The following is a 14,162-nucleotide window of genomic DNA, read 5'->3' on the forward strand; positions in this document are numbered from 1 at the left end:
GTCAACGCCTAAAACGCTGTGTATGTTTTTTTTGATTCAAGTGTGAGACCATTAAAAACCCATTAAAAACGTTGTGTATGCATTGGTGACACCAATGTCGTGGGATCAAGTGACACCAATATGCTTGATATCCCTTGAATAATAATTATACTCTTTGCCTAGTTTGGAAGCATAGGATAGAAAATAAAAGATGAGAGGAGTTTGTTATTTCAAATAACCTCCCAAACAAACTCTAATAGCTAGTTTGGGAGTTTAGGATAGAAAAGAAAAGAAAAGAAAAGAAACCTTAGGTTATGAAAGAAAAGAAATGATGAAAAAAGAAAAGAAGAGATTTTGATGATGTTTGGGAGTTTAAAGAAAGAAATAGAAAGATTTTAGATATATTTATATGTCATTAAAAATTTGTTCAATAACCATTTAAAGACATAATTGACATTTTGAAAAAAATTTGTAGCCACTTTTCCCCTTTCCGTCCAAATCAAGCCAAAATGGGAGGAAAGCTTTTCTCTACTGTAGCCTCAAAATGAATCTGGTCAAATCAGTCCATTTCATTTCTTTTCTGACATAAAAAATCTCCCAAACGGCGGAATATTAATTCCCTCTGTTACTTTCTTTTCTTTTCTGGTCAAATCTCTCCTTCCAAACGCACTATAAGTTACGAAAGAAGAGAAAAGAATGGCAATGATTTTGATGTTATTTGGGAGTTTAAGAAAAAAATAGAAAGATTTTAGATATATGTGTTAACTAAAATTTGGTTTCGTGCTCATCTAAGGATAGAATTGGTATTTTGAAAAATTTTGTAAGCTTTTTTCGACATCCCATCCAAATCAGATCATAAGTGGGCGAAAAAGTTTTCGAACTGTAACAACACACTAAAATCTCTCCTCATCAGGCAAAATCCTTTATTCCTGTTGCAAGTAAACTCGCAAACGAAAAAACATATTCCTTCCTCCCACTTTCTTTCCCTTTCCTATCAAATCCCATATCCCAAACTACCTCAGGTAAGGTTTTGGATTAGAAGCAACGTTCCGAGTTTTATCGGGGAAGTCATCTCTTGAATTTGCTCGACTTCACATTAATTGGAATCCCAATGTGGTTATTGAACACCGGAAAAAAGAAATGGAGCATGTATCGGGCAAAAGGCAATGTGGCCCTCTGAACTGAAATTATTTTCAAATTGTCCCTTCAAACTGAAACAATTTGACCACTCAATTTTCAAATTGTCCCTTCTAATTGAAACAATAATATGTTTTCAATGTGACCACTCAATTATATTTTTTATTTTTTTTCAATTTGGAGATCAAAAATTTCTGAATTTCGATGACCAAATTAAGCTCTTTACCTATTTTGGATGGACCTACCTTCGGACGACAGTTCCTTCAGTGGTCGGAGAGATGAGAGAGGGTGGGGGGGGGGGTGGAAGAAGGGTACCATACAATCTTTGACAAGAACTACGAGAGATTAATATAAAAAATGCGGTTCTCTATGCAGGAGAAATGTTCCTAATTCTGCTCTGTTGTTTGCTTTTTTACCTATCAACAATCAATTTCTGAAGTATACATTGTCACCATTTCTATCTAACCCTTCATGTTTGAATAAATCATATGCTACAAAGAATTGCCGCCAAACTCGTGAAGCAAAGAATGATGCAAAATGTTTAACAAATCTTCGACGATAGGGCCTAAAGTATCAGGCACTCGTCAGCTGCCACATACTCGGCTCAAGAAGATTTCCCAGAGGTATCAGATGCCAGTTTACAGCCCCCCTCAAGGAAAATGTAGCATCTTTTGTCATTGCAAATCAGCATCACCTATCATGCTAATGAACATACCTTATCTGCAAACCCACGATTGTTCCAGAGTTGGTCCAGTCAGATAAAACAGTAATCAAAATTTTAGAATTTTTCAAATGATCAAAGTCACACGAACGCAACAGCAAGTTACTATATATATATATGTATGTATTTCTCTCTTTGGCATGATTTATCAGCTAGAGAGGACGGATCATGAAAAGAATCCTTCAGTAATATAAATATTGCTTAGTTAAGTTTTCTGTCTTCTATGATGAGATGAGATGCATGCAAGCAATCAGCTGGATTATGACATAATTAGTGGCTAGTAGGATAGAAGCTTGTTTACCTTGTCTGGAGTTAACACAGCATAAGCGACTGTCATCTATGTAAGTTGCTTGAAGACCCATCATCCACGACCCCACAGATGTGTCATCGTGAGCATAAGTCTTCAAAGATGCACTGCACAACAGCAACCGAAAAATGAGAGCTAATAGAATAAAAAATTATCATTAACATTCTAGCCCATCTGACTAAGTTAAATAAGGTAGCACAGGCAGGGAAGAAGAATAGTAGAAACAAGGACAGAGTTGTGGTTGAGCCACTCTAGTATCAGCTAGCTTTTGTTTTCTTGTGTTATTTTCAAGGTAGTCATCTGTTCTGAAGCATAAAACTGGTTAGCACCAAAGACTTCTCAATAAGAATGTTACGAGTCCATAGGTAGTTTTGCAATGCTATTATTCAAGCAGCTCTCGAGATCAGTAATTTAGGTATGAATATTTTTCAGGAACGCAAATCTCATAGCAGGATACCATTTCTATTGTGGGATTAGCAAAGTTTTGTCACTACAAAAGAGAAGGAACGACCTCTAATTAGCAGCAGCCTTTTGAGATATAGAATAGCATAGCATGCACAAAGATTAGAAAAGCTTGTTGAGGTCTACCCTTCAATTTGAAAAATCATCAGAAGATTCAGAACCCAGACCCTAATTGAAAGGGAAGAATTAATAACTGACCTGTTGATGTAAATATACTCGGACAAATTTTTGGTGAGTATGAAAAGTGAACCAGCAGCATGCCGGAAGTACCTGAAGAAAAATAAAGTATTAAATATGACAGAGAGAGGTCAACAATTCTAATACCTTACAAGACCAAAAGTTGTCAAGAAATTTAATGCTCAGAAAAAAGAATACATTAGATATGAGAGAGATGGAGAGAGAGTGGTCAATGATTAAAATTTCTTGCAAGACCCCCAAAAAAATGCTGTTCAGAATTACAATGAAAAACAGAAGGCAACAATTTATTGTGCAAGTTAGAATCAAAATACTATTCTGTTTACAAAACCACTTACGATTTCTGATCCCCAAATTTCCACCATTCCGGTTCATACCATGGCCTTCCCCTGTAAAATGTTCAGATCAATCAGGCATAGTGTTAAGCACTTCACCATGACCTTGTTGGGCAAAGACAATTTAATAGTTAATGTAATCAAGTCATTGCCAAGCAGAAAGGTTGTAACAGATAAAACATGGAATTCTACATCTTTTCCTGACAAAGCCATAAACATTTTGTGCAAGTACAGTATCATAAGTAGAAAGTGAGGCCTAACCCTACCGCAAAGAAAGCACTACCAATGCTCACAGATCATACATATTGTGGAAGTAAAGTATATGTAAAAATTGAACGAGCAGAGGGAGGGCGCAAAGTAGTGAAAATCATACACCTTCACGCACAAACATCACAGTGACTATCAATCCATGAGGTCTGCCTCAACAATCTAAATAACTACATGCAACTGTCTGCACTTCAGAATACGTCTACCACATGTGTCACCAAAGCGCTTAATTGAAGCCTTTTATGCACATAATTCATACAAGCTAAAAGATTTCATGCCATTGAGGTATTGACTAACAGCAGTGGTTGAAGCCTTTGGGCTAATTCATGGTCAAAAACAACTTCAAAAGCTATTCAAGGAAAGTGCAAAAAATTAGTTCTTTTGTCATAAGAATCATACACCTTGGACATAAAGATATTCTATCTTCTAAAAATACTATAACATGGAAAATGTTTAGTAATTAATGCAACAAGAGATAGAAGCATTACTCTTCAGCAACCACTTCTCCTGATTTCATGCATCCCATATAAGCACTTTCTTGACCACGTCGGCTCTGAAGAAGTTCAATCAGTCCTTCTGTAAATCACAATTACTGGTTCTTAAAGGCCTAAAAAATGGCAACTAGAAGCAGTAAACATTGGAAAGAAAAGATTGATGAGAAGGATTTTGAATTTCGCATGACACGATTTAGTATCTTGTTTCAAGGTGGTTATAATCAGATAAAAGCAACTTCATTGCAAATGGTACCCATCTGACAAGATAATTGCATCGTTTAAAGCATGCAATTCCAGCAAACAAGATGATAAAAGATTTACCAAGATCAAGATCAATATTGTCATCCACTTTTACATAAAATTCTGCATCCCACATCTGGACAGCAGTACTAAAGAAAAATTTGGCCTTCTTGGGCAACTCCTCCTGAGCCTCCTCATGGTCATCCTAGTACAAAAAGTATGTTGAAAAAATTTTAAAAAAAAAAAAATGAAAGGACGGGAAAAAAATTTGAAGCAGTCCATGTGCATAGGGCTATAGATATAAGAAGTAAGAGGTCTACAGAATCTGTAAAAGAAATATCCATCAGGCACATTAGCATAATGGATGAGAAATCATGATCAGCAACCAGAAGTAAAAAGTCTAACTGATGAAGTATTTTAGAAGATTTCACATTTCCAGATTCCAAACATCTTTTGGAGAAAATGTAGAATAGCCATGAAGGAAAATTTCAGGGTAAAAGTTGTCAAGAATGTTATTGCGCAGACTGATTCATTGATTCATTTGTGGTAAAACTGATCAAAAGACATGGAACAGTTGAAATTTCCTTTGAATTCACCAGGATTTATTAGGATTATAAGTACAGATGTTACATGGTTAAAATTTTTCAAAATAGACTTAATCAAATGGAAGAATGGTTCTTTCTAACACGAATGGAATAAGAAATATCATGAAGAAGGTAACCATCAATAAACATACAAGAATCAAGAAATCTTTCGTGACACGATTTTCCTCGTCAATGTTGCGATCCAAGCTGTCACCTCGATTAGCACTGCAATATTTTGAAGTAGTTGAGTGACAACAGAATTTTTTTATTCAAATTTGCAGCATAAGGCCTATAACATTAGAAGGAACAGGCACCAGAAAAATAATATATTTATCAAAATAGAAAGATAAAAGTTTCAAGGGTGTCGAAGAAAACCTCCGACCAATTACAAATCGTATGATGATTCCCCTTTCTTCAAGCTTGGACAATGCATCACCTGCATCAGTCAAGAGAGAGAACATGGGTCAATCACAGTCGTCTAACCCGAGATTAGACTGTTTGTCTCACCAATAGTGCAATGAGTCCAGCAAATTGCAAGACTTCAAGCAAACAAAGAAATTGCAGATTGTAACACTGGAAATTTAATGGCCTGTACGGTTCCGGAATGTTGGACATCAATTGAAAGCACCTATTTAATAAAAAGAAAAAGATCTTGCTAAAAGACAGGAAGCATGATTCAGGACCTCCAGGACTAGTATGTGTAACACATTATCCAAGAATTTAACAGCCTTCAAATCCCAGCTAACCATATAAAAATAATAAAAAGGGAAAATCGGCTCCAACCTTTTGGCATCCAAGACACTCTGAAAACGTTCCTTCTCAACCGACTCCCAAAACTGGTATAAACTCCAATAACAGCCAGAAGCTTTTTCCCTGGAGCAGAACCACTTTGCTTAAACTGGCTCTTCAGGTACCCTTGACTCTTTGCCAAAGTCAACTCCATCTCAGCTTCAACAATCCTCCTCTCCAAATCCCTGACAAGTTAGCCACTTATAATCCAATCCCACATCAAACCGCCTGCTACACATTCCTCCACCTAGACAGTTATTGTAACAAGAGAAGAGGTGATAGAATATCATACTTGCATCCTAATACCGTTAGCTTGTCCTCAACTGTCAGCGTTTTCGGTCTCTGCCAATAGATGCAAAGTTGGATTAAACGAAGACCCAACTAAGATGGAGAAACGTGAACATCCAGAACAGAATGAATAAACAAACGTTTACTCCTTCCTTTTTGTTTAACAGAAATATAAGATTCAGAATTCCCGTACACATATTAAAGTTTACTCAAGTTCCAAAGAATGGACAAAATTCTACAAGGCAAAATCAAGAATCAAAAGAATTGTCTTTTTAAAATCTGGAACGCAATGAATGAGCAATCAACATGCCATTATTAAAAATTCAACATTAGCTAAATTGATAGCTATCCCAGACTCAAAGAAACTGAATATTTTTTTTTTTCTTGTACAAATGACATGCATCTAAACTCTTTACACGTTCGTCAGTGAAGAAAAATTTAATCTTTTCTTTTTTTTCTGATAAGTAAAACTAAATCCTGCATTTTCACACATCATCCTCAGCAGCTAAAGAAAGACAAAAAGAAAAGTACATTAAGAACTAAGAAATGCGAAGAAGAAGAAGAAATAGAAAACCTGAGCTGAATTTTGCTTCAAAAGAGAGGCCAATAGAGTTCTAGTCTCTGCATCTTGCCAGAGTCTGTAAATAGGAAAAGTAAAGCATAACATTACAAAAACTAAAATTTTATCCAAGAAAGGGGGAAAAGATGAGCAATACAACAGAAATCAATCATAAAGCACATTTTATCGATCTACATTAGGAGAGAGTAGTTTGACGGGGCATTACCGTCCGGCAACGTAAAGCCAAGCGAGACAAGAGAAGAAGGCCATCATCAGGGAAGGTTTGGAGGCCTGCGGAGTCTTTGATTTCGATCGGCGATCGGACTTGGACGACGTCGTCGGCAACGTCTGGTCCATTATTTCACTTCTTTTCCTCTTTAACAAAGACTTTCTCCGACCAGTTATTCGGAATTCAGGGGTGAACCAAATGGACTATAATGATAAGATTAGATTGATTAAATTGGAGTGAGACGAAAGATTAGCTCAATTTCCGGAAAATGGAAAAAAAAAAATAATTTTCGGGTATGCTGCTCTTAAAATTCGATTAATGGCAGTTCGGACTCAGGAGCGCAGCGGTTACTGCAACTTCCAGTTAGATTTGCTGCACGAAGGGTAAACGTGTCATTCAATTTTTACAAAACTATATACTATTTGTCTATCCAGTAATTTGTAAATATATGTTATTATTTGAGAAAATACTTTTTATTATTATTATTATTACAAAACCCGCATCTTCAAATCATCTTATCGAAAATTGTATAGTATTTTGTACATGGAGAGGAATAAGATTTAACAAATTGAAAAAGAAGGGGGGATGAAATTTATTTTTACCGAGTACCTGAAAATGGTAGTTTTTATAACGTGTTGAACGTTCCTTTGAAAAAAAATGTGTTAAACGTTTTGTTTTACTTTTTAAATTTTCATTATGGCCCTTATTGAATACTTTTCTTTCACAAAACTTACCAAAATTAAATATAGCTTCCAATAACTTCTACTCTTTTTCTTTTTTTCCAAATAAAAATTTTCTTTTAATTTATACACATTTCTGTGTGCCATTCCCACTATAGTTGAATGCTTGCTGAAAACATGACTAACATTTTCATAGAAACAAAAGGAGCATTAAAAGACCATAAATTTGCGTTGTTAATGAAAACTTTTTATGAATTTAATTTGTACAAAAGAAAATCGTTTGTTCCTAGATTGCACCTACGGTAGGTTTGCCATTAGTGATAAGGGTGTAAAAATAAAATGACACTTGGTAAAATGTTTTATGAATGTACTTCTTATTTCCTTAGAAACAATATGATGGATTTTTGCCGTATCGGTTACAGTCTTCTTGGTAAGAAGAACAATATCCAAGGAAGGTGGTTCAATCATTTTCCCCAATTAACAAATTAAGTCCAACTAGGGAAAGTATTTGAGGTGAAAAACACGAGAATTAGGCTTCGTCACTAGGCATACAAGATGAAAACAACAATTACAATCAGGTTCCTCAACCAGTCTTACCAATCAACTCACCTCAAGTGCAAGCTTAGTTATAGGTAAATGGTTGAAATCTCTGCATCATCTGCATTTGCATCTGTAGTAAAGTCCAAAAAGTATATACTAATACATTCCTTTAATTTAGAATAGAATTGCAAACGAATCGAACCGCTCGCGAGCCGATCGTGAGCGACTCAAGTCCGAGTTCAACTTGAACTCGGTCAATATCGGCCTCAAGATGATTTCTAACTAACCAAGTCGAACTTGAACTCGAATTCAAATTCAAATTCAAAAATACTAAACTCGTTAGCTCGTGAACTAATTCGAACTCAATTTTATATATATTTTAATTTTCTATTTCAATAATAAAATTACATATATATTCCTAATATTTTATTGTTTATTAAAAATTATTATTTTATAACGTTTTGAGCTCGTTGAACTTGAGCTCGAGTTCGAGTTTCATAAAATTATGTTAAGACTAGATTTGATTAGATCAAAATTCAATTCGACTCGATTTATTTGCATCCCTAATTTAGAGGTAGAAACCACTTCCTTTATTCCCCTCGACCCAGTCGAGACCTCCTTCAAACAGATTAGAGTAGAAATAAGAACAATGTAAGAGCAGACAATTGACCCAAGAAAACAAACCAGCCTTACCTTTTTTTAACAGGTCGTATTTAATTTCTATCGCTCCTGAGACGTTGCTCATGCTTGAAGGAATTGACTTTAACTTGCTGTGGTGTACAAAGTAGGGGTTGATATCCAAATACAGAAAACATATGGGATCCAATGACACAGAAAGAACGCATTCTCTCTCGCATGGAGACCTGAAACATACTTCTGAGAGGCAGCAGACCCTGTTTATAAGCTAATGGAAATCCTAGCATAGATTGGATATCCAACCAAAGGACAAACGCAGGATTGCAACTCCTGCATTGACAACAGATACTAAACGCTAATGGCATCTGGAGTTTTCCAGTAGAATTGGCAACAATTGCTGTTCACAATTTTGCTTATAAACTCCGAATCCAAAAAAACACGATGCAATAACCAAGAAACTATTGGGCGAAACGGAACAAAAACTAAGGATAACTTCTTTAGTGGAGTCTTTTTCAGCGATAAATAACCGTGAAACGAAAACACAAGAACCCGCCTTTCCAATTTTGAATCCGGTTACAACAAGAAGTTTTTGGTTCTTCTCAAATTAAAGTGTTTAGTTACTTCGCTGGCCTCCGGATAACAAACTTGAAAAAGAAGGAACCCCCTGATTTCTCATTTCTTCTTGGGCTCGTTTCATTTCTTCGGTATCTGTACAGAGCACAATAATTGCACCAAGAAGTCAGATTATTGCATGAACAACTTCTCTGCATGGTGGACTGTGATTTGAAAAGAAACAAAAATCACACTACACAACTATTATCATATGCAGATCAAGCATTCTTGCAATACAAGTATTTAACACGTCTTCCATGAATACTTCCAGTAAATGAGCAATTTGACTGCAGAACAGGTTTTATATCATTTCCAAAAAGATGTTATCTGTAATTCTGAAAGCACATGAGAAACCAATTATTAAACTCAGGTACTTGAACCAACTATATGTAGTCATCTTGGTGATCGTGTCCTAATTAAATCTATAAGGTAGTATGCCATTGAGAACTATTCCAGTTCTTCTAATGATCATAAACCAGCAGTGGGAAAACAAAATGCCCCAGAAAAGTTTTTATACAGGCACAGATATCATAAAAACATGATCCAAGAGGAGTGATAGACCAATCAATTCCAAGAGACTGAATTTACATGCAACAATTTATTCAAGTAACAAGCCCCTAAGTTCAGCAACTGTTAACCTATCTAATAAACCCATTATCAAGATTGATCAACAAATAGGACAATCTCAAATAGGATAATCTGCTTTCAACCAATCAAAATAGAAACTTCAGAGCTAAACGTGCAACAGGAAACAACAATTAGAGAATATCATTCTTACCCATATTCTCTACTAGTTTGGGCATTACAAACATCACGAGAACCATAAACCCGAGCATCAGACCCATTGGGCTTTTCACTACAGACATTATGGAGAAGGGTTCCTTTATCTGCAGATAACAAGATGAATGAACCAAAATTGAGAATATATAATTTCAGAGTATCATTATAACTTTTCAATTGCAATTTGACTTATAGATAACTTGCACTGACCTCATAGTACTGTTCCTCTCTTAGAGGCTCCAGCACAAGCTCACTCAAACCTTTCCTAGTCTCTGTTAGTGCTGCCTGAACCTTACCTGGGTTTCTAGCACTCACATCAACTCGAACCTGATCACCACAAGATAATTTTGGAAAAACATGATTGTCAGCTCAAAAAACTAATAATAGAAGAGGAAAGAAGTCTGATAACGATCAACTCACCGGAGAAAAGAAATATCCAATTGCGGCCACCTCAATTAGATGAGTCCCAGCAGGAACATTGTGGCTTTAGGCCAATTGTTAAGGAACTATACAGATTATAGATCCGCACAAGCATGTTAAGATTTCAATCCCGTAATTACTAAACCAAGTATAGATCCGCACAAGCATGTAAGCATGTTAAGATTGCAATCCCATAATTAAGCACAATCAGATTTTCCAATCTAAACCAGAAGTGATAGCTCAAACAGGGATAAAGTATGCAGCTATCAAGGGATTAAAGTTTTGCAGATCATACAGTTGAGTCATAAACTCATTTAGGAATTGTCACTGTGGACCATAAACAAAGAGGTTACCAAGTATCAAATAAATGTTACAAGCTGTCCTGAGGTTTTAAATCTATAATATGCAAAAGTGACTTTTCTCCTGAGATGACTGAAATAAAGGAAAGTAAAGAACTAGTCATCAACAATCAGGAGAAGAAAATGGGCTTCAGCATAGGGCACTACTGTGGTCAAGACATACCAAGAGTTAAAAAAAAAAAAAAAAAAAAAAAAAACTGGTAGAAAGATAGATAAAATCCAGCAAGGAAATGATGACAGGATACAAAGAAAAATATCCATCAGGCCGCAGAAAAGTGACTTCTTGACCACCATTCAGTATGACTTTGACATTTGAGGTTTTTGCAGGTAGTGCAAATCCCAGAGAGCTGGCACCTACAAGAATCACCAAACAAAGATATGTTAAGGAATTGACATCCAGAATATAAATGAGAATTTTTGTAACGGTGAATGTAGGAAAAATCAAGCAACCAATGTGAAGAAATCAACATAGAAAGGGAGAAGACAAAGACAGTGCTACGAATCATATCAATGTAATCCCAATTTTAGCACACAAAGCAGCCCTACTAATTGGCATCCTTGAAGACTAAAACATGTAGCTATAGTTAATTATCCCCAACAACTTAGATCTCCTTTCCATTAATAGTTTCATTCAGAATGGTTTCTATTTAAAAAAAAAAAAAGGCATAAATCCCCTAGTCCTGGTTTCAATCAGTAGGCTAAATTATCGTTCCTTCCGTAAATATCAGCGTCTTATTAATACTTGAGTCTCTATTTTTGATGCAAGCTTGAAACTCGTGGATCTCCCCAAATATCTGTCGTCTTTGCTAGAAACTAGCTTAACCAATTTGAGTAGTCAGTCCAATTTGAGTACTAGCTTAACCAATTTGAGTAGCTTAACCAATTTGAGTAGTCAGTCCACCTCACACTTTTCTAACCAGGTTAAATCAACAGGGAGTCCCAAAATCTTGTATTGCATAAAATTCGACTAAACACTCTCCAGAACGTCACAAGCATAGGTTCGTGTAAACACCGACGAGACAACTCAATAGATACAATCAAGTAATACAACCAGAACTATCATCCAAAAGCTTCTAGCTTGAGCAACTTATAAACAGCTTCAAATCATTTTAGGTAATATAACTATACCACATAAAAGAAACCATGCAAGGGGAAAAAGTCACAAAGTATCAAAATGAACAAGTAAAGAAGAAGATGAAGTCACAAGGAAATCCCATACCTGGAATTTTGACTCTGCCATTTATCGTATAACCATCTCCATTCCTGCCACCAAAAAAAAAAAAAAGAAAACGAATAAAATAAGCAGACAAGCCCACATGATAGAATTAAAAACCGACTGCAATTTTGGGATCAAAATAATTCACATAATTAGAAAATTGATTACAAGTCCAGAAACTGGGTTAGTTCAAAATTGGAAATTATAAATGATATGCATGGTAGCTAGTTGAATGAGGAAAAAGGGCACAAACCCGGAAGCGACGGCGAGGGCCGGAGGAAGGAGAAAGCATAAACAAATTAAAGAAACAAATGGAAGAAGACCTCGACCAAGACCAAGACCTCTTCTTCTTCTTCTTAATAATACTACCATGATTTCAGAGCTGCCTCTTCCTTCCATTGATTGATTACTGCTTTGCCGAGAGATGGAGAGATGAGATCGGTCGGGGATTCGAAGAATCGTTCACAACGATGCAAACACTTTCTCCGGTTCAATACAAAGATCCAATATTTTTTTCCAAAGCCCGGCAGCAGTCCGGTCTCACTGGACGTCCCCGATTGGGCCGAAGGCATTAAGGAGAGCACCATAATGGGCTTAGACACATCTGACCCAATTTGGAATCGCTGTGCTCTTTACTTCCTTTTCTTTTCTTTCTTTGGTTCAGCCATTTGGGTCTTGGACAAGCGGAGTTTGGGCAGGATTATAGCTTTTAATGAGCCCAATGTTTGAGATTCAGACGCCCAAATTCATAGATTATCTGACCGGGATTCGAGCTAGACTGTTTGTTAAACGAACTAATTTGGTTAGCTTAAATTCGGCCATTATTTACTAATCAAGTCAAGTGCTTGGAAAGCTACGCAATTGCAAGAGTTGAGAAATGAAAATTCTTTTAAGAATGCAGTGTGAAGAAATGCTTTTAACGTTATAGTTATTAGTGACAAAAGCCCCGATCCAAATGGGCTCAAAACCATGCAAATATTTGACGAACAAGAACGAGTTGAATTTGTAAGGAATCGTGATGATATATATATATTTCATTTAAGGGTATTCCAATCTTTCGATTAGACTAATATTTTAAGATTGTGTAAAATCTTGTCCCAAAAATACACAGCGAAACAACACACGAGGTCAATCACAGGACCTGCTGGTAATTTACCAGGCTACGAAATCAGTAAAACTATCCACGAGGGCATGTATATATATATTCATTATAGAAAATCTTTTGTCCCACCTTCTGTACTATTTCTTATCGTGTTTTTTCATTTCTCGTACTTCCTAGTCATCATAATCATAAATTAAAAGTACTCCAGCATTGAAAATTTTGGCATATCCATAGTTTGAAGTCAAGTGAGATAGGAGTGCCCCAGGGTTGGCTTGGCTGGTGCTGGGGAAGTCTCTTTAGGTCCTGGCACCGAGTGGTCGCGGTTCGTTCCTTGTTAACGTCTTGTGTCTCTTGGGGGCGGGGGCACAAGCGCAGTGGGATTAGTCGAGTCCGAATTATTACTCCGTTGAATCCCGGATACCAACTGTGTCAGGAAAAAAAAAAAGAAAAGAAAAGATAGGAGTATCTATTTTCTATAGCAATCAGTGAGTTGCGTGCATAATCCTTTGTCATTAGTACGAGAATTGTTAGGATTCCTCAACCCGAAAGTAAAGTCGTCCTTTCATAGTCCAAAACCAGTAGGAGCAGTGGTACAATAATATTTTACTTATAAAACTTAATAATAATTACATTCTGGAAGTACAACGAAGGGCCAACTCCCAAATAATTATTGTAATTGCTATTATTGTGTTGCTGAATATTCTATTAATACTTTCCTCTTACTTTAATTGCCATTTTAAGTAAGGCCAAACCTGATTACTTTCATTCCTCCCCAGTTCTTTTCTATTTTTTTGTACTCTTTTTTTTTTTTTTTTTCCAATTATCAAATTCGAATTCCTCTACTCTTAAGTTCGTCTAAAAATGATAATTATCTTTAAAGGTGGGGTTCGATGGCCTACAAGCTGCTTGTTTAAATTAAAGATAAGAAATCGGGAAATCAAAAACTTCTTTTGAGATCTTTTAATTGTTTAATTAGAAATAAGTATAAAGGTTATTAAACGAGCAACCATCATGATGTTGAAATTTTAAGTAATGTATTACATAAAACACGTGACAATCTAAATTTCAAAAAAAAACAAAAACAAAGAAGTGTAGTTTTAAAACCATCTAAAAACTACAATTGGAGTGAGAAATTTACAAAAGGAATACTTAAAAGAGTTTGCATTACTTTCCTTTGATCCATGACCAAAAGGAATTCTAATTTGGATGCATGTGTGTGCTTGAACCGCAA

The 14,162-nt window shown here is 35.8% G+C and overlaps 2 protein-coding genes across 2 annotated transcripts; both read right to left on the bottom strand.

Annotated features, from left to right (window-relative positions):
* Positions 1-1,440: 1,440 nt before the first annotated feature.
* On the bottom strand, positions 1,441-6,919 carry LOC113702813 (hydroxyproline O-galactosyltransferase HPGT3-like). The gene is made up of 12 exons (XM_027223960.2): positions 6,584-6,919; positions 6,373-6,436; positions 5,803-5,852; positions 5,505-5,695; positions 5,097-5,157; positions 4,874-4,946; positions 4,219-4,342; positions 3,892-3,979; positions 3,140-3,190; positions 2,805-2,876; positions 2,139-2,251; positions 1,441-1,836 (listed from the first exon to the last, which is right to left on the bottom strand). The coding sequence occupies exons 1-12, from the start codon at positions 6,712-6,714 to the stop codon at positions 1,814-1,816; spliced, it is 1,041 nt and encodes a 346-aa protein (XP_027079761.1). The 5' UTR covers positions 6,715-6,919; the 3' UTR covers positions 1,441-1,813.
* Positions 6,920-8,791: 1,872 nt separating this feature from the next.
* Positions 8,792-12,365, bottom strand: LOC113702784 (ER membrane protein complex subunit 7 homolog). Its single transcript, XM_027223924.2, has 7 exons — positions 12,083-12,365; positions 11,833-11,876; positions 10,859-10,967; positions 10,255-10,318; positions 10,045-10,161; positions 9,833-9,941; positions 8,792-9,150 (listed from the first exon to the last, which is right to left on the bottom strand). The coding sequence occupies exons 1-7, from the start codon at positions 12,226-12,228 to the stop codon at positions 9,056-9,058; spliced, it is 684 nt and encodes a 227-aa protein (XP_027079725.1). The 5' UTR covers positions 12,229-12,365; the 3' UTR covers positions 8,792-9,055.
* Positions 12,366-14,162: the final 1,797 nt, after the last annotated feature.

This window comes from Coffea arabica, chromosome 8e, assembly GCF_036785885.1.
Source record: "Coffea arabica cultivar ET-39 chromosome 8e, Coffea Arabica ET-39 HiFi, whole genome shotgun sequence".
NCBI lineage: Eukaryota > Viridiplantae > Streptophyta > Magnoliopsida > Gentianales > Rubiaceae > Coffea > Coffea arabica.

Excerpts from the sequence above, each read along its gene's own strand:
- LOC113702813 (XM_027223960.2), bottom strand. The coding sequence starts at position 6,714 with ATGGACCAGACGTTGCCGACGACGTCGTCCAAGTCCGATCGCCGATCG. Across the intron at positions 4,947-5,096 it reads CGATTTGTAATTGGTCGGAG|TGCTAATCGAGGTGACAGCT; the intron begins GTTTTCTTCGAC and ends AAAATATTGCAG. Across the intron at positions 4,343-4,873 it reads CGAAAGATTTCTTGATTCTT|GATGACCATGAGGAGGCTCA; the intron begins GTATGTTTATTG and ends TTTTTGTACTAG.
- LOC113702784 (XM_027223924.2), bottom strand. The coding sequence starts at position 12,228 with ATGGAAGGAAGAGGCAGCTCTGAAATCATGGTAGTATTATTAAGAAGA. Across the intron at positions 10,319-10,858 it reads CCTGATGGATATTTTTCTTT|CCACAATGTTCCTGCTGGGA; the intron begins GTATCCTGTCAT and ends ATTGGCCTAAAG. Across the intron at positions 9,151-9,832 it reads CAAACTAGTAGAGAATATGG|ATACCGAAGAAATGAAACGA; the intron begins GTAAGAATGATA and ends TGCTCTGTACAG.